This window comes from Mustela putorius, unplaced genomic scaffold, assembly GCF_011764305.1.
Source record: "Mustela putorius furo isolate JIRA1106 unplaced genomic scaffold, ASM1176430v1.1 tig00000508_pilon_pilon_pilon, whole genome shotgun sequence".
Taxonomy (NCBI): domain Eukaryota; kingdom Metazoa; phylum Chordata; class Mammalia; order Carnivora; family Mustelidae; genus Mustela; species Mustela putorius.
The window spans coordinates 10,297,889-10,322,537 of NW_025421402.1; the positions used below are offsets into that span (position 1 = coordinate 10,297,889).

The 24,649-nt window shown below is 38.1% G+C and overlaps 1 protein-coding gene and 1 long non-coding RNA gene across 2 annotated transcripts; one reads left to right on the plus strand and one right to left on the minus strand.

The window, feature by feature from the left end:
- Positions 1–11,667: 11,667 nt before the first annotated feature.
- LOC106005653 lies at positions 11,668–24,429 on the plus strand. The gene is made up of 3 exons (XR_001179172.2): positions 11,668–12,576; positions 15,024–15,106; positions 23,393–24,429. It is a non-coding gene; the product is annotated as an uncharacterized LOC106005653 (long non-coding RNA).
- On the minus strand, positions 13,756–18,177 carry RGS1 (regulator of G protein signaling 1). Its single transcript, XM_004751492.3, has 5 exons — positions 17,983–18,177; positions 17,530–17,610; positions 16,844–16,905; positions 15,317–15,480; positions 13,756–14,587 (listed from the first exon to the last, which is right to left on the minus strand). The coding sequence occupies exons 1-5, from the start codon at positions 18,117–18,119 to the stop codon at positions 14,402–14,404; spliced, it is 630 nt and encodes a 209-aa protein (XP_004751549.1). The 5' UTR covers positions 18,120–18,177; the 3' UTR covers positions 13,756–14,401.
- Positions 24,430–24,649: the final 220 nt, after the last annotated feature.

Consider the following 24,649-nt stretch of genomic DNA (forward strand, 5'->3'; position numbering starts at 1 on the left):
GAGTCATTTTAAATAAGATGCTTAAGAATTTGGGGAACATGTTCAGAAAACTCCAAGTTAATACCTTTTTAACCTTATCACATCATTGTGCACATCTTCCAAAAAAAGATAAAACTTGTCCATATCACTGAGGTAAATGCTTGAAGACATCTATTTTCAAGGGTGCTAGGGCCCCTTTGGGACTTTAACCATCCCAAACCCCCACCTGAAGGCCCAAGGACTTAAATATCATTGTTCATCTGACATGTAAATACCATAATAATAAATATGCTACTGTGTTCCCTATATGAGGGGTTATAACAAAGAAGCTCCAAAGGCAATGGTAAAATGTCTCCCTCAAGTAATAGGGCAGGTGGGTATCTGCTAGTTCCTAAAGTCAATCAGGGACCCAAGCTATAAGGGTAGCTCTGCCCTCCTCTGAGGCATTGTCATCATCTGCATTCTTAAAACTGGGCAGGTGTACATCTAGGTCCCAGCTGGCAGGAAGTGGAATAAAGCGTGGAGGTGGCCCACCCACTGCCTTATGTTATGGCCTTGGGTATCAGTGGAACACATCACTTCCACTCATAGCCCCCTTTGAGAAGTAAGCATGGCATACCTATGACTGCCCAGGAGGAGAGAAAAGATTTAGCTGAACAACCAATGTTCTCCACCACAAATGTAATTTTTCCTTTCCTTTTTTTCAAAAAAGCACCGTAACAGCTTATAATTACTTTTATAAATATTTCCTTATTTTTACTCCACAAGGTTGGGTATATCAATTAAACAACTAGGATTTCTCAAGAATATTTTCAAAGTAAAATATTGTTATAAGCAGTTATAATTGAAAATTTATGCTACATGCTTAGGAGATTTTAAAAAATTAACACATGGAACTTTCCTTCTAGGACCTTCCATAGTAGATGGAAGCTCAGAAAAATACCAGCTTATGTTAAGAATAGAAGGGACATGAAATAAATCCCTATAGAGTTAACTGCCTAGAGAAACTAGGGGGTAAAAGGCAATATAGGAAATCAGAAGATGACTGCAATTTTTATTGTTCCAATAGGGCTTTATTGGAAAATTGTTTTAGCTGGATTTTGAGGGAATGGTAAGATTTGGATGGCAAATAGGGAGAGTGAAGTTATTTTATATGAATCTGGGCTACCCTCAAGTCCCCTAATACAATATTCTGGGACTAACATTGAATTTGGCACATGAATAAAATTTATTAAGGAAGTAGAAGGACATGATAAGAAATTATAAGGCTTATTAATGGGATACTTTATTATCTTTTTGGACTGAAAAGAAATGTCCAGGTAGCTAGAAGACTAGAGTTTGGACCATTTGGGGTATGTTGCAAATACAAATGGCTTTTCATAAGGAAAAGATTGGATAAACGAATCAACCAGACAATTGCTGCTATTACTAATAGTTACTACAAATAGTGGCATACTATAAAAAAAAGTTCTAGACTTTGACAAACTTCACCACAAAGCCCTGACCACTGAGTAAGAAGGAAACTTGAAGTACTCTGTATCTGTAACTTTACATCTCAAGATGGCTCCTGGGTGGGCGACAGCATATCACAGAACACATCTTGTGATCCCTTTCTGGCTTTCTGGTGCTTCCCGTAATCCTGGCCTAGTTCTCTGTCCTGCTCAGCAGTAGTTTTAATATCTCTTTTTTCCCCCCTCCTCTTTGCATTGACTTTCCCGTTCTCATCTTTAGCCTGTCTTCCAAGTAAGTGCCCTCAAATTCAAGGGAAGTAGTTTCCTCTTCCTGTCAACAGTGACTCCCTGGTCAGCTACTCTCTCCGGTAACACTCCTTACCTCAGATCAACACCTTTATATTTCTCCTTGGCTCAGGTCCAGAATAAGCAATCCTCTTGCTGTTTGTTTCTTTCTTTTTTTTCTTTCTTTTCTATCCCTTTTCCTTCTTTTGGGAAATCAAGTGAGCCTTCTACGTTTAAGGATTCCTGGCCACTTCAGGGTTCTTTGTCAAAACCTACACTTAGAATCTAATCTTTTGAAAATAAAATTCTACATTCTTTATTTTTACAGTTGATTACTATTAAGCAAACATCCTTCTATGAAGTAGCCATTTCGTAACAGTGGAAATTCCTAGGGAGTGAGTCAGCAAATTACCACGTTGTCATTCTAATGTTATAAAGCTCAAAATATTCAGTTAGCAGATAGTATTCAGTGTAACTCAGAGACATTGCATGTTTTAAAATTTTTTTTTAAATAATGCAGGATACCAAGAAAGATGAAGCAAATTCTCAAAATGGTTAAATGATATAAAATCAATGTCTCCAAGAGGTTTTTTAATGATGACTGAGAAAATGTATTATCTCTATGGATGATGATATCATCCAAACATTATAATACTGTAAAAGAAAAAAATTGGATTTAAATTAAAAAGTAATTCTGCCACTGGTTGGGTAAATCACAGTACCTTGCTGAATCCTGGCTTACTACCTATAATATAGGAATAGTAACAGCTCTTTCTATCCCGTAGTATTGTTCTGGAATCAAAGAAATGATACATGTTGATAGCTATGAATACTGTGATATCTCATCTTCATATTTTGATTATGCACATACCATCTGCTAGATCAAGCAGTGACCATATTGATAGCATATCATGTGCCTGGTTGATCATAGCAGCTACACCAGTATCTTTATTTGAAGAATGGCTTTAATAAATTTTGTTGCAAACAATGCAATATATCCTTTAGTTTTATCTTATTTCATTGTAATTTATTCTTTTATATAACGTGCTAAATTTATAATTGGATACAACTCCTTTTTTGGAAATAGATGGATTATAAATCTTAAGCTAATACATGATGTAGCTGCATCATAAGTCTCAGATGATTCTCTCAAGAGTTTTGGGCATGGAATAGACCTTCCTATATGACCTAGTTGAAGAAAGGGAGCCAGATTTTTGGACCCTACACTAACTAGTCATTGGATCCAGGCTGCTCCCAAAGAGCGAATGTAAACCTGGTGAGACAGCTTTCTTAGGACAAGGGAGATTCCTGGAGAGAAAGTCATCAGTGAGCTCTCAGTAGTCTCAACTCAGCTGTGGGGAGAGACAGCACTTTGGTTCCAAAGATGGATTGTGTCCTCCAGTTCAGTAGGGCTTCTTTATTAAGGTCCATCTCTTGCACCACCCAGATATAATTGCTTCATACAGTGTGTTCAACTATATCCACAAACAGCTGCTATAGGGTTCTGGAAGAACTCTTTCCTGGGGAGAATTTGTTAGAGAAATGTCAGTGGGTTGAAGTGCTCCACAAACACTATCACTACATTGGGTCTAGAGGTCACAACTGATCCTCATTATTTTTCTCTTCTCTTACCCATTCTAGATTCTTCTCACCCTGAGCCAGCTCTTGTGCTGGTATTAGTAGCTTATGCAGTGGGGGTGATCGAGAATTTCATTGTTCAGGGGTCTGATTTCCTTGTCACCATGCCCATCCTAGGCTGGGCTGCTGCCCTTGTCCATGTACTGTTCAAGTGTCGGGAGGTATCCCATGGGATCATCTGACTACCCCAAATATTCTTCCTTATCCTTCATCTGTACCAGCAGCCCAGTTTTTTCTTAATAATCAAGATCAACTACCTCTGCTAGGATAAAGACTCCTTTCTTTGCTTGATGGTTTTTGGGCACAAGAAGCTCAAGGAAAGCAATGGGTGCCTGTGATTTCAAATTTAATGTGACTCTGGTTTGACCCTAGATGGAAGCATTCATCTTCTGGGATCCAAATCGTTGAGAGTGATAGCAAATGGGACCACTCCTACTCTAACCCCTTGGTCCCCAGGCCCATGTATTCTACATATTGTGGGCATAGTACCATATAATGGTCATTAATTAAGAGTGTATTCTTTATTCTAGAAGATGACATAACTTCGTTAAAGGATATCATCTCAAGATGATGCTTCAACTGTATTATCACAAGATGATTTCATTGTTCCATCAGACTGGCAACATCTGGGTATCATGGCATGTGATATGACCCATGGATCCCATAACCATGTGCCCACTGCTGTACCACCTTTGCTGTGAAGTAGGTTCTTTGATTTGATGTGATACGGGATTCTGTACCAGTGAGTCAAAAACTGCAGGCAAAAATCTAAGCCCTCCTAGAGTGGTACTGACTAAGACACTCTTGGCAAGAAAAGCAAACCTATACCCCAGATGATATATGTTGACTCAAGTAAAGATGAATCACTTCTTTCAGGGTGAAAGGAGTCCAATGTAATCAACTTGTCATGAAATGGTTGGTTGACATCTTTGAGATGGATAACACATCATTTGCTCAGTATTGGTCTCTTTTTCTTGATGGTTGAACTTTGGCAAGGACAATAACTAGATCAACCTTCATGAGTGGGAGTCCGTTCTTTTGGGACAATGCATATCTGTTTCTGCCACCATCGCTATTCTATTGATGGGCTGGCTGATGACAGGCTGGCTGAGGTCAACTGGTACAGTTATTCTGTATACTTGGTTCTTTATGCTTTTTGTGTGAGCAATAATCTCCGCCAAGTGTGACCATGTGGTATCTTTACACCACATACCTTCATACTTTTGAACACTCTGGTAGGTCTACCCATATGCATCTCTCCTTGAATTTCTTGTTCTCAATTTTCTAATCATTCTCCTTCTAGGCCCCAAACCACTAGCCAAGCCATTCTCTACTGTCCATAAATCAATGTCTATTCTAACCTCAGGTCACTTTTCTTTCTATACGGGGTAGATGACCGGGTACATCACTCCAAACTCACCACTGAGAGGAATTTACGTCTCTACTCTCTTTTAGGCCCGCTCCTTAGCAGAACTGTATTCTAGTAGCAGTTCATCTTTAACTTATATACCATCCCAACACAAACTTGGTGCTTTTCATCCTCTGTAATATAAGAGAGCCCCAAGCTTCCATTGGACACATATGAGACCTAGTCATGTTTAGCATGGATTTACCATGTCCATCTCTGAGTGGCTGCTGTGGGATCACCTGATTTTATGGTTTGGTGGTTTGATAGACCCGAGCTGCTTATGAACAACACTAACAGGCCTAGTCATAAACCAGGAGCTCTTCACTGGACTGACTCTTCACACTTGTCCTAATTGAGAAAAGACATTTGTTCCTCACATATGTCATCCATGTATAGAAATTGTGCCTCTGTCTGACACTGCCTGCAACTGGGTAGCAAATTGGTCTAATTCTAAGGTTAAATTAGCAGACCCATTTGGCTCTCTCCCAAGACTCTGTACTCTGACCAGGCAGTATCTGTAATATCTTGGTCTCCACCTTAATTTTTTTATGTTATTTCTCAAATAATCAGAACCTGGGTGGGTTGAAAGGATATCATTCTCCTTCAAAGAGACCTTTTCAAGACCCCTACACCTATATAAGGTATTAAGCTGACATAAGTGCCTGCTCATGATGGGGATGTTATCTATGGGAGCAGCCACATGTGCTCTTTCCAGTTCTTTGCCTTTCTTGACTTGGAGTGGTCTGGTTCTCAATCCAGTGTGCTCTGTCCAGTCAGGATTAGGTTTCTAATCCTAATTCCAAAGGGGAAGAATGCTTTACCATCACTTGACTGATACCCTGTTTCCTATGTGTTCTCAATGATTTACAGAATGTTCAGGGAATTTGTCCTTTTAATGTTTATCATTCTTTTATTGCTCTCTCTTCTCCCTCAGATTATGGACCTGCATCAAAGGGCAAGAGGAGTGTCAGCCTCCTACCATACGTAAAGTTCTCCATTTCCTCCACCCCCTCCCACTATTTTGAGTCCAAGTTTGTATATCTCTTTTAGGATGAATTTCTTTGGTAGTTCTTTGGTCTCAGGAAAATTGACCCCCGTGAGTTCACCCAGAGGGGTGAGCTTTCCTGGATGCCCTGAATTCACACTTCCTGTCTAAATCCCAGCTTAACCACAGACATGCTTTCCAGGGCTGCACACCACATATTCTTGCAATTATGACTTTTACTTGGTGTTTGGCCTGTTTAAACCTCCAGGTATTTTTGTCAACATGGTATGTAGCCTAAACTGAGTCAAAGTGAGTGAGTAGAAAATACACATTGCACGGGCAACTTATTTTCACTTCATGTTTTTATCAGCTGCAAAATTTTCCATCACTTGTTCTTTTCCTGCTTCTTAGACCTCACCTCCCTTTTTGTGTTGTTTTTGGCATTTTCTATTCTAAGTTACATCTGAAATAAGCTTTTCACATATTGTTCTCATCCATAGTGTACATCCTCTGTTCCAGGCAGCTCTATTTCACAGAAAATCACAAGGTCAGAGAGAGATAACCTCTGCCGAATGTGGGAGCAAAATAATACTGAGCTGTGACAGAGAAATTGCCCTGTTTTTTTCCAGGGTGTCTACAAATATCTTTAGATATGAAATAAGGGATTGTTTCTTTTTGAAGACAACACTATATATAGTGTTTTGAAGAAAATACTATATGTATATCAGTGTCTTTGCATTCATCAGGAAAAAACTCCCTTGTTACTCTAACAGATAATCCCCAAATCTCAGAGGCTTTTATTTTTCACTCACACAAATGCCGGTATGTGTTGCTTAACTGTACTGGGCTTGGTGATTCTGCATGCAAACCATATAGCTTTGCAATATCAGAGTCCTTTGCTGGTAGCAGTGTACACGGAAAAGAGAGAGACAATCAGAGTGTTTTCTTGTCAGCCCTGGAGGGGCGCCTATCCCTTCTGCTTCCTGGACAGAACTCAACTTTGTGGCCCTAATAATTTAAAGTAAAATATCAAGTTGTAATTCAAGGCAAAATACCAAATTCAAGTAAAATAGCTACTGAGGAGCAATACCCAGTCAAATATTGACTGTATGGAAACATTCATAGAAGGTTCTATATTTGCTACTCATTGTCAGAGGACCTGGGAAATGTAGTCTTGCTGATGCTCAGGGTGAGGGCCTAAGGTTGGTGAATATGTAGGCAATCTCTATCACAACCTCCTAAAATGGAAAAGAAAAAAAAAACCACTATTTTTGGACAATAACAGCTAAAGTAAAATGATATTGAGTAAGTGATATTGAGTCAGTAAATAATATTAGTAATTAGTAGGACAGACATACTCTAGCCATTTTGGAACCCAATAATGCCAAATTTGCATTTATTTGGGAGTTACAGAGCTTGCAATTAATCAATGACATAGCAGTTCAGAACATTACTTGGGTTACTTTGAATTTAATCCACATTTTGTTGTGCAATCATCCTTTCTCTAGAGCCATATCTTTCCTCCAGGATAGAATTACTACTCCCATTGCTGAGTTCTCATAGCACACTGTTCTGTCTGTTGAGCTGGCATAACCCCCATGAATTCCACTGGTGCAAGAAGAATCAGTAGGCCATGTCAGCCTTGTAGCATCTGAAGGAGAGGCAGGTATAATTTACTCTCACTGCTGCCTTTTTATTAAAAACTTTGGAAAGGAATAGATAGTACCCCAAAGAGTTAGTGATAATAGAATTTTCTAAAGGAGATAAACTTGATGTAACTTGATTGCCTAGGGGAGTTATATAAGGTGGTGATAGCACTTGATGACCTTTTAAAAAGTTGGCACCACATGGCTTCTCCCATTAGGGAGATGAAGGGGCACCAGTTCCATTTGGCTTTTTACCAGAGACCTGGAAAGAGCTACTGGGGAGATCAACTATCATACAATATTAGTTGTCTCTCCCCTCCCCCTGCTTATAATGCTTAGTCTACTTCACTATAATTTTTTTTTGTTGTTGTTCTTTTCCTTCCAAGAGCACATGGGCCTTTCAGTAATTGCGAGCTCTGTCTTATCTGTGCATCCTGTCGTCAGGTATGGCTTCTGGCATATAGCAAGTGTCATTAACTGGTGAGTTTATTAAGGAAGCAATAATTTAGGCTCTTCCAGAAGTTTATAGTTGAGCCTAGGTTTCTAGATTTCTGACTTTAAAAACTTCTGAGTGAGGAATACTTTGTGCTTCTTCCCCTCTGTTTTGACACTTTTAACTAGCCCCATAGATAGTATGAATTATAATCATTCTAGTAAAAATTGTGCCAAAGAACATTCTAGAAAGTATCTTACTCAGTTCTTTTTTTAAAATTAATTAATTAATTTATTTGACAGAGAGAGAGAGAGATCACAAGTAGGCAGAGAGGCAGGCAGAGAGAGAGAGGAGGAAGCAGGCTCCCTGCTGAGCAGAGAGCCCGATGCGGGCCTTGATCCCAGGACCCTGAGATCATGACCTGAGCCGAAGGCAGAGGCTTAACCCACTGAGCCACCCAGGTGCCCTCTTATTCAGTTCTTAATATGGGAATATGTTCTACCTATACAATGGATCATTTGTAAATACTGAATTAACAGACAGAAGATGTGGTATATATACACAATGGAATACTATGCAGCCATCAAAGGAAATGAAATCTTGCCATTTGCGACAACATGGATGGAACTAGAGCGTATCGTGCTTAGTGAAATAAGTCAAGTGGAGAAAAACAACTATCATATGATCCCCCTGATATGAGGAAGTGGTGATGCAACATGGGGGCTTAAGTGGGTAGGAGAAGAATCAATGGGAGGGAGATAAACCATAAGTGACTCTTAATCTCACAAAACAAATGGAGGGTTGTTGTGGGGAGGGGGCTTGGGAGAAGGGGCATGGGGTTATCAACATTGGGTGCGGTGTGTGCTTTGGTGAGTGCTGTGGGGTGTGTGGACCTGGCGATTCACAGACCTGTACCCCTGGGGATAAAAATATATGTTTATAAAAAATAAAAAATTTAAAAAAAAACACTGGACAGGCTTGAATACAATATGACTTTACAGTTAATGCAAGCTGAAAGTTTTAAGATAGAGCGTAGGGGTGTCCCAGTGGCTCAGTTTTTAGGTGTCAGTCTTCTGCTTGGGTTGTGATCCCAGGGTCCTGGGATGGAGCCCCACATAGGGCTCTCTGCTTGGTGCAGAGCCTGCTTCTCCCTCTCTCACTCCCCCTGCTTGTGTTCCCTCTCTCGCTGTCTCTCTGTCAAATAAATTAAAAAAAAAATAGAGCATAAAAGATAAGATGTGTAGAAAACATATGGATTTTACTGATTTAATCCAAACCCACTGCGTTTTTACCATGTTTGGCTAGAATAGCAACAGAGAGTTTGGGGGAGATAAGAGAATATCTGAAAGCTACAAAATTCCTGTTTTTCTTTCTCTATCAAGAAATAATGGGTAAAAATAACTTCACCTATTTCAAAGAGTAAAGGTAAGAATGATTGAAATAAAGAACGTGCCAAGAGCGTGACCAGCTAACTGCAGGCCTCCAGTCCTCTTGTTTATCTCTGTTGACGAGAAGTGAACACTGGAACATTCCACCCTTCACATAGACCCACCATCAAGTTAACAGCCAGCATTTCCATATAAGGAGGCAGAATTTCTGCCCCGGAGTCAATTTCGTCACCACCCTCTGTGTTGTCTAGTGTCCCTGATCCCCATGGCGGCTTCTGTTTGTATTTGATAACCGCTTTGCCTGTCTCTTGGCCTGAATCCTAGACTTTGGTTTTGTCTCCGGTCTTTGAAAGGTGCTCTCGACGCTACTGCAATTACTTGCTTGCAAATGTGTTGAGTCTCTTTGGTTCTTGGTTTTTGTTCTCAACCTGGATGATGGCTTGCGAGATTCGGTTTTGTCCAAGATGAAAGTGAGCTATGAAGGAAAACATGTGGAATGCTTCATCTGTAGGTTAATTAAGAATAAGCTGTTATCTATTGAAAGTACTACATAATTCATTTTGCATATGGAACTTCTTAAAAGCATATGTCTCAGTCTTCCCGCAATGCTCTGCTCTTCTATTTCCAAGTTATTTAACCCACATTTGTAACTAAAAGCCTCCCAGAAAGGAATTTGCTATAACTTTGAGGGTCCAGGCTAGACAGAGGATAGGATACCCAGAGGTATCCTATATTGCTCTCTATTATTTGTCACAACACATTGCTGACTGAGTTTTGTCTATTGACCTTCTCCTTCCCATTGCTTTGACTGCTCCCCTAGTTCAGGCCCTGATCTCTCCTGCTGGGCTAATAAAACTAGGTTCACATTTGGCTTTCGTTCCTCAATGATGGCTTCCTTTGGGTAGTAAGGAGGGCACGTGTTGTGATGAGCACTGGGTGTTGTATGCCACTAATGAATCATTGAACACTACATCAAAAACTAAAGATGTACTAACTGAACATAATAAAAAAAAAGAAGTGTCCTTTACACTAAATCTAGAATTAACTTTTAACACAAAGTAACTATGTCATGTTCAGAAAAAAGCATGAGATAATGGAAAGTCTTTGGAAATGTACACACTTGGATTCAAATCTTGGCTCTGCTACTCACTAGTTATGTATACTTAGATAATTTTTTTTCAATTTTGTTTCTTTATTTGTTGATCGATAAAATTAGGTTAAGAGTGCTTACCTCAAAGAGTTTTGGTGTGGACTCAGCAAGTGATGTGTAGCATAGTGTCTGGCCCATAGTAGACAATCCAAAACAACAGCTATGTCTTACTCTTTTGCTTAAAATTTCAGTGGTTACCTACCACATAAAAAAATATTCGTTCTTTGGAGTGGACTATATCTCTTCTTAAAATATTCTCTAAACTATCTTTTTAGTTTTCCCTCTTACTCTTTCCAGCCACACTAAATAAATCCTTACTACGGAACAATTTTTTTTTTCCTGATTTCCTGACCTTTTCACAGACTCTTCGGTGTACTGAAGTGTCCCCACTTCTCTTTTCCCATGGGTAAGCTTTACTTAATCTTCAAAATTCATCCTAATTACCTTCCCTTTGGAAAAAAATGAAGAAAATCAGCTAGCAAATATTATAACAAGTAGAAATGCATACTAAATAAAGGACAATAGCAAATACCTTTCCTGGAAGAACAAATCTAATGTCTAATGTGTTATTATTTGAATAACTATTTTTGTTAAGAAAACTTGGAGTTAAAGAACTTCTTAGAAGTTACACGTTTTTCACTTGAAATGTGGGAAAGTTATTAAAGCATCATAAGGTAGATGTCCACCCTCATTTCTATCTTCTTAGATTCCAAGTTTTCTGTGATACGCATATTAGAAATAACGTAAATTAAATCGCAGGAAAGTATATTTGTTTCCATTTTTTAAATTAGTGAGTCTTATTTTATTTATTTATTTTTAAAGATTTTATTTATTTATTTGAGAAAGAGAGGGAAGGCAGGAGCAGGGGAAGAAGCAGAGGGAGAAGACTGCCCACTGAGCAGGGAACCAGCGTGGGGCCCAATGTCAGGCTTAATGCCAGGACCCAGATCATGACCTGAGCTGAAGACAGATGCTCAACTGACTGAGCCACTGAGGTGACCCTTTAATTAATGAGTTTTAAACCATACATATTGTTGACTGCCACTGCCTTAATATGACAATAGAAAACAACCCATGAGCTGAGACTCAGATGAAGCAGTTGGATTAGATTTCTGTAAATAGTAGATGTCATTAGAACTAATCATATCACTGTGAATGGTTTTTTTTTTTTTTTTTTTTTTTTTTTGACAGACAGAGATCACAAGTAGGCAGAGGTGCAGGCAGAGAGAGAGTGTGGGGAAGCAGGTTCCCTGCTGAGCAGAGAGCCCCATGCGGGGCTTGATTCCAGGATCCTGGGATCATGACCTGAGCCAAAAGCAGAGGCTTTAACCTACTGAGCCCTGTGCCCTGTGAATGGTCTTATAAGAGAGTCACACCACAGTAAAAAATGCTAATAAAAAAAAATTGTCTTTTCAAGTATTTTTTAAGTATCTTGAATCTATGCTATCATGATGAGTTTTTTTAATTTGTTCTTCTTCTTCTTTTTCTTCTTCTTTTTTTTTTTTTATGAAGAGGAGTCTTAGATGTTTGTTTTGACCATCTGTCCAAAAATTGGATAGCTCTTTAACATGGCATTTTAACAAGACAAAGACCAGAAGCATTTATTTTATGACCAGAGTGTGTACTGGACAGTTGCACTTCTCATGCCTCACCGTCTGAAGGGCCTGGGCTGTGTAATGTGACAGTAGTACTGGAAATAGAAGCAGAGTGTCTTGTGTTTATATGGACTCAGTTCATGTCCATTAGACAGTGAAAAGAACTACATAGTGGTGGAAAGTTTTCAACAACATTTGTGGAAGAGTCATTCTGTCCAGGCCTTGAATAATTGGCTGGATTTTGAAAACTGGACAGAGGTAGGCAAAGGCATGTTAGATGGATTGTAGAGATTAACCAAAGGGCTGGAGAGAGTGAAGGCCAGAGCTCATTCAAGAAAAGGCAATTAATCCAGGATGACATGAAGGTAAGAAAGTACCCAGATGGGGATTATACCGTCAAAGTCTAACTGGGAGTGTTTTTGATTCCAGAGGAAGAAGTTTGAACTTATTTTATATGTCATGGGAAATGCCTTGGTCAAATTTATGTCTCCGAAGGTGATGTTTGTGGCTTTCCAGAGGAGGGACTGAAGAGAAGAGGCTGGCAGAGGAAAAACAAGTCACATGAATTAATTAGCAAGCAACGAGAGCCTCCACCGAGGCACTGCTAACAGAGAACAAGTAAGTGGTGTGTCTCCTGCACTCACTGGTGGGAAAAGGAAGATTGACAGAACTCAGTAATGGAATAAGTAAGGGAGAGAAATACTTGATTATTACTATTGTAAAACTGAACTTTTTCTAATCCAGTCTTATTATATGACTCGTTAAAACACGGACTAAAGCTGACGGTGGGGCCAACTTGGATTCTATCCCATGGAAACTCAAGAATAATGCTTTTAAAATCTTATCTAAGTATTGCCCCATACCTTTCTTTGCTGTGGGCCTGATGACTGCGTAAGCTTGTACTGAGAACATCGATAGGGTTTCACTGTGGCGTGTGGACAGCTGATTATTCAACACGATATGGGACGATACAGATTCGTAGGCTATGCCGGAATGTGCATCATCACGATATTTTTCTGTGCTCTGTAGGTGATCTCCACAGAGCAGTCTTATTTTCCTACTTACTTGACCTGTCGAGGACTGTCACAGACGGGAGTGATTTAGGAAATGTATTCTGGCCGGTAGGGGGCAGTGTCGCATAGCGGAAAGAGCTCAGATTGTGTCATCTGAGAACAGTGTACGATCCCTGGAGAAGTGACTGTCCCTTGATCCCAGGGTTCCCAGCCCTGAATTCGCTTTAGAATCACCTGAGTTTTCTTTCTAAAATGTAGATTTTCTTCCTCTATTCCTTCAAGATTCTGACTCAGTCAGTTTGGAATAAGGCCCTGAAAAAGGAGGGGTTTTGCTGTGGTGCTAGTTGTTTCTTAAACATCCTCAGTGATTTTGATAGCTAGATTTGGAAACTAGTGACTTAGTGTGAGTCTCGGCTTTCACAGGATGGCTATGAGCGTTGAGTTTTGTACACTTTAAATCACAATAAAATATCCATTGATAGTTGGATTACTTATTGAAATAACTGTTCCGTCTCCTTTCTAAAGACTTCTTCAGTTTTTCATCAGTTTGAAGCTCGACTATACGAGAGCTTTATTTGTTTGCTTTTTTATGCATTGTGATAGCGAAGAGAAAATAATGAACTCTGTACAATAGATATACATAATACATAAATATAGGATTAGTGGCGTGATTGTTTTAGATTTTGAAGAGATGATAGAAAGTAGAAAACCCCTGTTTGAATTTTTGTTAAATGTGAGGCATAAATACCAGTTTCTAAAAATGGCAAAGAAACATAAACAGAAATTGCTTTTAATAGAAAATTCATTTATTATCGACACTGTGATAGTTTCATGTACAAATAAGTTCCGACTTCTCAGTTTTAAGAGCAATAGCTTACATTAAATACATTGTACTTTCCTTCATCTCTTTCAAGCAAAAAACAAACAAAAAATATAAAACACCAAAAACCCTTACAAGCATCAATAAGAGCAATGGTGGTTTCAAACACATATTTTCCAAATAGCCATCCAAGTTAAAAGGATTGCAGCCGTTCAATACAATCTCTATATAATAATATGTCGCATAAATATCAGTTGACCTTGAAGCTTATAACATGTTGTCATCAGTTTCAAAAACTTCATTCACAGTTTCTGTGTAACTGGAGTTACCCGGCCTTCTCAGTTCTGAGGGATTTTCTGATATGTCCACTGTTTTTTATGACAGTACTACAGAATCTCCTTCCTTCTTCTGTACCTCGGGTCTCAGCTTGCTTATGTGCCTTCAACCCGAAGCCTGGATAACTTCTGTGTTAATCCATTTTGAGTCATTTGTTCTTTTCCTGGGCCTGTGGAGTGACTCAAAAGGACCAGGTTGTTCACCCATGGAGCCATAACCGGCATATTCCTCTGTCCTTGATATAATCTTCAAATTCTCTCTAGCCAGGATCTGATCACTTTAGACTATTAGCCTGAAGTTCATTCAGAAGATTCAAGTACATATTTGATTTGAGGAATCTGGGGTAGGAGTCCTTTTCCATAAGAGTATATATAATTTTTTGGGCTTCATCAAAACACGTGGGGGTTGGTGCTTTAATCTTCTTGGCTGTAGTTTCTCGAGTGTGAAAGTCAATATTGATCTGGAAAGAAATATTCACTAATTAATACATGCTTCCAATGTATTGCATTTTATGATGTGACCGTGTTTGTTGAAACACCTTAAGACAATGGGGTTAAACCCTCATTTATATCAGTTCGACTTTCTTTAAATGCCTACTCTATACTAGCTCTATACTAGGTGTAAAGGAGGTAGAAAGAACTCTCACAAGAAATTCTTTGTTCCAAGCTGGTTCATCATATGGTTGGGAGATGCAAAAGAGGCAGACATGAAAATTTTAATTATCCATATAAGGTGATACATGCATCAGAAAACGTGATTATTTAAAATTTATATTTTGTGTGGCTGTTTTTTGCTTGAGCCAAGAATACTGAACTGGAAGGTGGGTATACTACTAACTGGAAATATTTCAGCTGCTGTAACTGTATGTATTACACTGATCTGTGTTTTCTCCTCAGGTGAAATGAGCTGACTCATTAAGGACATTCTGACATGCAATTCCGGCTAACACCACTGCTACTCCTTACCTCATCTCTGTCAGGTTAGCTAGTTTTGCAAAATTGATCTTTTCATTCTACTGCCTCCAGATATAGAAAATTAGATTATTATTGCACTGAACTATTGAACATACCTTAATATTGAGCAGCGAAATTATGATACTTAAGATCTAATCTTGCTATGTCTGCGGAATGCTATTTCGGCATCTAAGTTCCTTTACACATAAACTGATGGTAATGAAGATAATACTCACTTGTTTAGCAGCATCTGAGTGCACAAAGGCTTTATATATTTTCTCTGCTTTGCAATGCAAAAGATGAGACTCCGTTTTTTTATAGTCTTCACAAGCCAACCAGAACTCAAGGTTCTCCTCACTGAACTCAGACTTTAGGAAATTTCCAAAGACATCTTGACCAACTAAAAGGAAAGGGTGAGGGGTGACATAATTAAATTAATTGAGCCAATAAATGGATACCTTAAAGAAGAAATTTGCAAGAAAATCACTACTGTGTTGTCTAGGCTCAAAGGTAAGAAAGGACTAACTCTAATAACGGTGTCATACTTCATAAAGATAGGAAGACCTCAGAGATTCCTTCACTGATAGTTTATCTCAGACCGGATGAACCTGTCTGTCCACAGTCCCACAGCTGCTTAGTGAGGACTACTGCACTTTGCTTCCATCTGCTAATTAAGTTAAAATTCTGCTCTTGTGATCACAAAGCAATCTCTTTTCTTATAAATACCAACTCTTAGCCAGACTGTAGAGTATTTTAGGGAAGCAAACATTGATGAAGGTCATTAACATCATGTTCATTATGTTAACAAATATAATTCCCCCATCCAACGCACATTAGCCAGAAAAATGTGCTGATGTCCTGATTCTATTTGATGGTTTACTGAGGTTTTTAAACGGGCCACTTCTATACCCTTTATTTGTTTGGCTGGATTGTAAACTAAGTCAGATGATAAGAGGGATGAACCATATCGAACTACTTGACCCACCCCCAGCAAGGATTCTTAACAGTGTTTGTGGGGAGAAGGAGATTAAGTTCATCCTTTAGATAGAGACCACACTGCTCATCCAGACCTGAGCAAGGTCCTACTCCAAGAGACTTGCAATGCCCATGATGAGGGAAAGGCAAGCTGATTCCATTCTTTTCCTTCTCTGATCAGAAACTCCCCACAAGACTCTGCTTAAAGACTCTTTTTATCATATCTATGTTATCATGTATCATGTTATATAAAATGCAATTATATATTGCATTTCTCAACTTCCTTCTTCCTTTTTTTAAAAATACTTGGTACTTCTGAAACGCCTGCCACATAGAAGTAAGCTAAATGAGTAAATGAATGAATGAATGGTAAAATAGTGAATTGACGGGATGAGTCTTCCTTCTTACAACCACCAGCTACAGAAACACTTTCTACAGGTAGCTTTCAGAATGGCAGCTCACATGTCGAGCTGTTTTGTTTACTTTTAAAAACTAAACCTGAAACTTGAGAACCCCAGTATAATTTTAAATTTTGCTCCTATAATGATCCATGGAAATACCTAATTGTCTCAACAAATTTGTCTGAAGGACAGCGACAGAACTGAGGGCTAGATCAACCTTACACTACAATGAGGCATAATATGCTGAAGCTCTTAGTGACTACAGGAAAACTGAAATACAACTTTTCACATGCTCTTCCTTCCAGAATGCTATATTTTAATGAAGTCATTCAATCTCTTACTGTATTGAGCTAAACCCAAAACCATCTCATAGTTAATAATACTTACTTTGGTTTGCAAGTAGTTTTTCCAGAGATTGAGACCATTGCATTACTTCATTAACAGAGAGTCTGTCAGGGACAAAATTACACAAATTAGTAAACTATTTTTGTGTGTGTGTGTGTGTGTGATCACACATGAAATCAGAATGGCTGCTCTATTTTGGTAACTCCATGAATGAAGATTCTAGTTCTATATATTTTATTAAAAGTTATCTACAAGAAAACAAAACTTCCTTTAGAATTACTACAGTTATGGGGCGCCTGGGTGGCTCAGTGGGTTAAAGCCTCTGCCTTCGGCTCAGGTCATGATCTCAGGGTCCTGGGATCCAGCCCCGCATTGGGCTCTCTGCTCAGCAGGGAGCCTGCTTCCTGCCTGCCTCTCTGCCTACTTGTGATCTGTCTCTGTCAGATAAATAAATAAAATCTTAAAAAAATAAAAGAAGTACTACAGTTATGAAAATATCTGCCAATAAAATGTGAAGAAATCTACATCTTCTCTAACAGTGTAGCAAATAGCAGGTTATCCACACCCATGCTTGTACTTAATTTACACTGGTAGTAATATAGTCTACTCTCATGTGGTTTGTTAAGAGAAACAAGGTCCAATATGCACAGTATTAATCACTTGCTCCAATAGAGAGATAATGCATAAGCTTTTTAAAAAATGATAGTTTGGCATATAAGTATACATACATGTGTTTGGATTTAGAAGGTTTAATTCCAGATTCCAGGTGTGGGATCATAGATCTCAGGTACGCCTTCACGTCCATCCCACTACAAAAGATACAAACATGAATATTTGCATTTCTTCACTTGAATACATTTTATTTGTACAAGGAACATGAAATAAACTTCTCCAAGGAACAAGGCAATAATAAAAATAGCTGCTACAACAGTTTTCTATATTAAGATGGAATTAATTCTTATAAGCCAAAGTCTGTAAAAATTTCCACATTATTTAATGCCCTATCATGATTAATTTTTTAAATCAACTGAATATACTAATATATATTTACATATGCAACAGCTAATCTCTCTGATTGAATTAACTAAATGCTCATATTTTCTTCTATTCATTCTCTATCCGTCTGCCACTAAAAATAATCTAAGTCAAAATTCACAAAGTGAGACACAGAATGAACTTACAAAGTCTTTGGCCTCTTCTTATGTGTTTTATCATCTAGAAGTGAATGGTCAGTTTCTTTCAATTCCTTTGCATTAGTAGAGAAGAACATTCCTGGCATATTGTCTAGCCTTGGCGTGGAGATGGTTGCTGCTCGCATAGTCCTCACTCGGCAAATATCTGCTCATCAACGTCTCTGCTGCTTTATATAGTAAAGGCAAACCAGCTCTTGCTGTTCAAATGAGTCTGTTTATCAAGTGATGTTACCACAGACACTGGAAGTTCCCTCTTTCTTGGTGTGTTATGACGTGGATCTTGAAAAAAAAAAGAAGCACACAGTGATGTCTTGTGGTTGAAACTCAACCAAATGAGAATAGGTCACTTGATTAAAAAGAAAGAAAGAAAATTAAGCATACCGAGGCACACACACATATACCACAGGTCTAATGTAGTAGCAGCGTCAGTCTTGGGTTGGAGGGGATCCCTGTTTCTTCATGAAGATTGCACATTTCAGTAAAATATCTCATTTAGGGTATTTATCGTATCACACAGAAACTCAATATTAGAGATGTATCCCCTCAATGTTTCGAAGAGTCCTTGATTATAACATTCATTATTTGTTTATTGATTTATTTAAAGATTTTATTTGGGAGAGAGAGAGAGAGAGCAGGAGCAGGAGGACGGGTAGAGGGAAAGGAAAAAACAGACTCCCTCCTGAGCAGAGAGCATGCCCAGGACCCTGGAATCAGGACCTGAGCCAAAGGCAGACGCTTAACCAGCGCCACGCAGGCGCCCCGATCACAATATTTTAAATAATTTTTTTTTATTCTTTCAGAAAGTAGTGTGAAGTAAACAAATACTTTGTTTGGTTATTTGTGTATGTATCTGATAGGGAGGAGAGTAATGAGACGTTATCTTAACTTTTCCCCACTCCACCTCCCATTTCCTACTTCCATGGTGTGAAATTTCCATGTTCTTTTTTTCCAAGGTGTGTGCTAGACCTTCTCCTGGTGATACACAAAATAACTTTAAGGGACTCATGAATATTAGTATTTACTAAGAATATAATTAATATAGCAAATTGTGATTTTTTTGGTATATTACTGCTTAAGATAAGAATAAAGGAAAATTAAACAAAACTATAAATATATGAAAGTAGATTTAACACAATAATATGATATAATATGTAAACATAATGATAGTAAAGAATCACACAGTGTCAAAAGAAAACTGCTCAAGGTAAAATGAGAGTATATGTGGATAGGCCGATAATGTGTACTTGTTAGGTGATGGTCTTCCGAATTTTGGCAGTATCTCTGGAGAGAGCCAATATAGCTTTAATTAAGATGATGGATTTAGGGGGGGGCCTGGGTGGCTCAGTCTTTAAGTGTCTGCCTTTGGCTCAGATCATGATCCCAGAGTTCTGGGATCCAACCCCATACAGGGCTCCCTGCTCAGCGGGGAGCCTGCTCCTCCCTCTGTAGCTCCCCCATGCTTGTGTTCCCATTCTCACTATCTCTCTCTGTCATAAATAAATAAAATATTTCTAAAAACTAAGGATTTATAAAACCACAATGAGATACCACCTCACACCAGTCAAAATGCTAAAATTAACAAGTCAGGAAATTACAGACACTGGTGAGACTGTGGAGAAAGGGGAACCCTCCTACACTGTTGGTGGGAATGCAAGCTGGTGCAGCCACTCTGGAAAACAGCATGGAGGTTCCTCAAAAAGTTAAAAATAGAGCTACCTTATGACCCAGCAATTTCAATACTGGGTATTTACCCCAAAGATACAAATGTAGTGATCTGAAGGGGTACCTGCACTATAGCAGCAATCTTCACAATAGCCAAACTATGGAAGGAACCCAGATCTCCATCAACAGATGAATGGATAAAAAAGATGCGGTATACATATATATATATATACATATATATACACACACACGTACAACACAATGGAATAATGTTCAGTCATCAAAAAAAAAAAAAAAGAAATCTTGCCATTTGCAATGACATGGATGGAACTAGAGGTATTATACTAAGCAAAATCAGAGAAAGACAATTATCATATGATCTCACATATGTGGAATTTAAGAAGCAAAACAGAGGATCCCAAGAGAAGAGAGAAAAAAAAAGCAAGATGAAATTAGAAAGGGAGACAAAGCATAAGAGACTCTTAGTCATAGGGAAAAAATGGTTGTTGGAGGGGAGGGAAGTGGGGGATAGGGTAGCTGGGTGAGGGACATTAAGGCAGGCACATGATGTGATGAGCACTGGGTATTATCTAAGACTGATGAGTCACTGACCTCTACCTCTGAAACCAATAATACATTATATGTTAATTAATTGAATTTAAATAAAGAAAGAATTAAAAGTTGACTGAAATAAAAAAAAAGGATTAAGGATTTAATGAAAAACAAACAAAAAACACCCCCCAAACAAACCTTAAATCCAGTTAATTAGGTGACTCCTCACTGATGAAGGTAGAAGGGTTAGGGCAATGTAAGCTTTTATAGCATTTATCTATAGAGTGTTCAGTTTAACATAGACCCTCTTTGGTTTTTGTCCCTGAAAAGGCAAAAACAAATTTTATACAGAGAGGCTTCTCATGGTATTATGTAAAGTTGACAAGAAGAAGAGAGTATTACTTTTCCTATCTTGATTCTATTGTCAAGATAAGAAAATAATTGAAGAAATTAGATTTATAATATTTAAAGATTCACTTACTACACATTCACAAATATGTATATTACACTGTATGCGCCAGCATCATTTGACGTTTGAAAGATAATGTGATGCATCTCTAGTGAGATGGGCGAGCCACTTTGAAAGTGACCCAAACAAAATTGATGGGGCTTAAAACCTGATGACAAAAGGGCCTTTGTTTGTATATTACTTGTGGTTTTGTCTATATTTAGTGTTCTGTTAAAATCTCCAATATCGTTCATGTTGGTTTATCTGGTAGCCTCTCGTTTCTCCAGATTATTGTACATTATGTTAGAAGAACATAATTTAACATTTATTTTTAATGGCCTGCTATTATTGTGATCCAAATATGCTGACAATGTGCAGAGTATGTTTCTGCAACAGTAGTTCCTTTGGATGTGAATTAACAATATCAGGACAGCAGCAGCAACAGTAGAAGCAGCAAAGATTACCGGGCCATGTAAATTTGAGAAATTAAGGTTAAGTAAGATTCTTAAATTGGTTAAGGCAGATCTTCTGAAGGCTTTTAATATGTTAACACACATCTGTCAATCTCTAAAAGGAGGATAGAATATGAAACAATTTCCTAACATTTTTTGAGAACTAAACCCTCATTACATAGGGAATATAGTCTGCAGAAATAATATTCTGGAAAGATTAGGAAACCCTGATCTGAGATAGCAGTAAATATTCACCTCATCTATTAATAATTCTTTTACATTTCTCATTATTTGTTACTTCTAAATACTGACTTTCAAGTTAAGCTTTTGCAAGCAAGTCCTTGCATGCTTCCAAGCCCAAATAGGGAACTGAACTCCTGATAGAGGGGGTTCTACTGAAATTCCTATGTCACAATTGACGATTGAAGCCAACTTCACAGCACAATAATGTAGCTGCTCTCCCAAAGGCTGTTTTCTAGCACATGCAAAGCATGCATGTTCCAGAGCTAGGCAAATTTGGTGGGGCTGGATCATCAAGGACTGATGAGTCCAGGGCAAGTCATTGAACATTCTCTAAGAACCTTACAGTGTCACTGTTGGGCTGCCCTGTGAAATTCATTAAGAAAGGACAAATGATGGTGCGCCTGGGTGGCTCAGTTATTACGCATCTGCCTTCAGCTCAGATCATGATCCCAGGGTCTTGGAATTGTGCCCCCACATCGGGCTCTCTGCTCCGCGGGAAGCCTGCTTCTCTCTCTCCCACTCCCCCTGCTTGTGTTCCCTCTCTCTCTGTGTCTTTTTCTGTCAAATAAGTAAATAAAATCTTTAAAAAAAAAAAAGACAAATGATAAAATAGGAACTTCACTGAATATAACACTTTGGTTGAAACCATAGAGGGTTTGATAAAAGCCAACAGACGAAACAGTGGCTCTCAGAAACACAGTCTTGTTTGCATATTTCCTCTGTGAAATTGTGCATAAGTAATTAAGTTGGAGTCCTAAGAAAAGGAGTATTTCGTGTGCTCTTAGTGTTATTTAAAAAAAAAAAATCAATAGACTAGTTTTAGAGCCATTTAGGTTTACAGGAAAACTGAGAGGAAAGTACAGAGCGTTCCCACATACTCTCTCCAGCTCGCCGCAGCCTTCCCCACCATGAACATCCCGCATCACTGTGGTATATTTGCTGATGAACCTACATTGACACATCATCATCACCCAAAGTCCTTAGTTTACATTATGGTTTCCTCTGAAGGTGTACATTCTATGGGTTTTGACAAATGTAGAATGACACATATCCACCATCATAGAATCACACAGAACAGTTTTCCTGCCTTAAAAATCCCAGTGTTATATTTTAAAATGTCTATGAGATTGGCTCATTAAAACATTTCTGGTTATGGCTATTAATCTTGATGGGGGAAAATTTTAATTTTTGCTGAGTTGATTTTGTATTCTGGTTGCAGTCACTCCAGCCACCTGAATCCTAGTAGGAAATGGTTTGCTATATGGCTTTTTCAAACTTGACATCGATTAAACTGATTTTGAACCTTTATAATATTGCTGAAATTTTGTTGTGGACATTAGGAATTATGGGGAAAAGGGCATGATGAGTATGAGATTGTATCTTAAAAATAAAAATGTATCTACATCATTAAAGTCAGTGACATGAACAGAAATTTTGATTCATTAAAACAAAATGTCTTGAGGGGCCTCTGGATGGCCCAGTGGGTGAAGCCTCCGACTCTTAATTTTGGCTCAGGTCATGATCTCAGGGACAGAGGATTGAGCCCTGCTTGGTGTTCTGTGCTGAACCTGGAGCTTGTGTAAAACAAATTTCTCTCTCTCTCCCTCTGCCCCTTCTATCCTCTCTTCCCCTCCCCTGTAAGCACTCTCTCCCTTAAAATTAATAAATAAACAAACAAACAAATAAATAAGTTTCGTTAAAAAAAAGTCAGGATTTCACAAACTTTAATAGCAGTCCTACAATGTATCAGATACAGGTACTGCAAATAGAAAGATGAATGAATCTCTGTTCTTAGGGGCTTACAGTGCAGTAGGGCAAACATATATATTTTTTTTTTTGCCAGTAAACACTTTATTTTCTCAAAGTTGGCTTTTTAGTAGAAAACATATATTTAAGCAAGTAGTCAAAGTGAAAAGTGCCATCACAGAGGCATGTGTAAGAGGAGTGATTAACTCTGGATGTGTGGGACAGAAAAAAATGCTGTTGACTTTTATTGCAAAATCACCACGTATCTTTTTTTCTGCCTGTTTCTGTATTCCAGATCAACACCCCTTTGGAACGTACAAAAGTCTGGAATAGAGAAACTGGTCTTCAGCAAGTAGATACCTCTTACGTGTACACAGATCATGGAAGAATGGATCCTCTATGTAAACACAAGGTTCAGCAGAATTTAAAAGTGACTCTGAAAGACCATTGAATTAGCATAATCATTCAACAGTTACAGAATTAAGACAAAGGCTCACTGCTTTTTGGGTTCTTGCAAACTCCGGGTTTATAGGTAGAGCTACCAATAGTATTTCAGCTACATTTCATGGAGTTTATTTGAAAAGCTTCAACAAAGGTAAATTTGGAAGGATTTTTCTCTATGTCTAGGTAGAGGGAAAGAATTAAACAATTTAGACTTGCTTATTTTGTTTTCTAAATGAAGAAATCACCTGGTAAGTTCTAGTAAGAGTACATATTTGCAACTTCGTAAAATTCAGTGATCTCAGAAAATGCAAACTGAGCAAGATAAGAATCTAGTTTCTTTTTCTTGTTCTGTTCTAATCTACTTATAGTCAACACCAAACAGCTCTTTTCTATAATTTAAGTGATTATAAGAAAATCGTATGTGATCCCTTTAGTGAGCTGGAGGCTCACTTCAATCACCTTAGATCTCATCTTGCCAATAAAGTTCTCACTAATAGGCCCATTTTTCTTTCATTTTTGAACACACTAAAGAAATCTTTGATTAATATTATCTCTGATATACTTCCTTCACACTGGACTCGTTTCATTTACTATCACCCTATAATTTATAATCATTTCAACAAGGGAGAGTAGTCATGTCAGACTCTATTTGACTATGCTTTGCAAACATAATTTGCAAGTACTGAACCACGTGTCTTGTTCCCAGGTTGAAATAAATGGAAAACTAAATGCTGTAACAACATTAATGTGTAATTTGCAGTTGGACTGGAATGATATGTTCCATAACACAGGACATAAATGCAAAAGCAGAGATACTCAAAGGTCAACTAGGAGAGGCAATTTGTAAAAAAAATAAAGTATTTTTTAATTATTAGGGAACAACTTCAATAAATGGTTGTGTTAATTTCTCAGATTTCTTATAACGCCATCTCAGTGTTTTGCACATGAAAGTAGTTAACAACAGTGACTTATTTGCTTTGTGTTTCTTCATTAATTATGCAATTTTCCCAGAAAAATTTATCAACTTTGCCTGACATGCTTTGTTCTTTCCAAAGCTATGGCACTTACTTCTCATGACTTCATGTCTTCTCTAATTTGCTTTTGTGTA

Bases quoted from the DNA above. Each gene is read 5' to 3' on its own strand.
- RGS1 (XM_004751492.3), bottom strand. From the start codon at position 18,119: ATGCGAGCAGCAACCATCTCCACGCCAAGGCTAGACAATATGCCAGGA. The intron at 16,906-17,529 runs GTATGTATACTT...TGTCCCTGACAG, and splicing joins CCTTCTAAATCCAAACACAT to ACTCTCTGTTAATGAAGTAA. The intron at 14,588-15,316 runs GTGAGTATTATC...ATTTCTTTCCAG, and splicing joins ACTCAGATGCTGCTAAACAA to ATCAATATTGACTTTCACAC.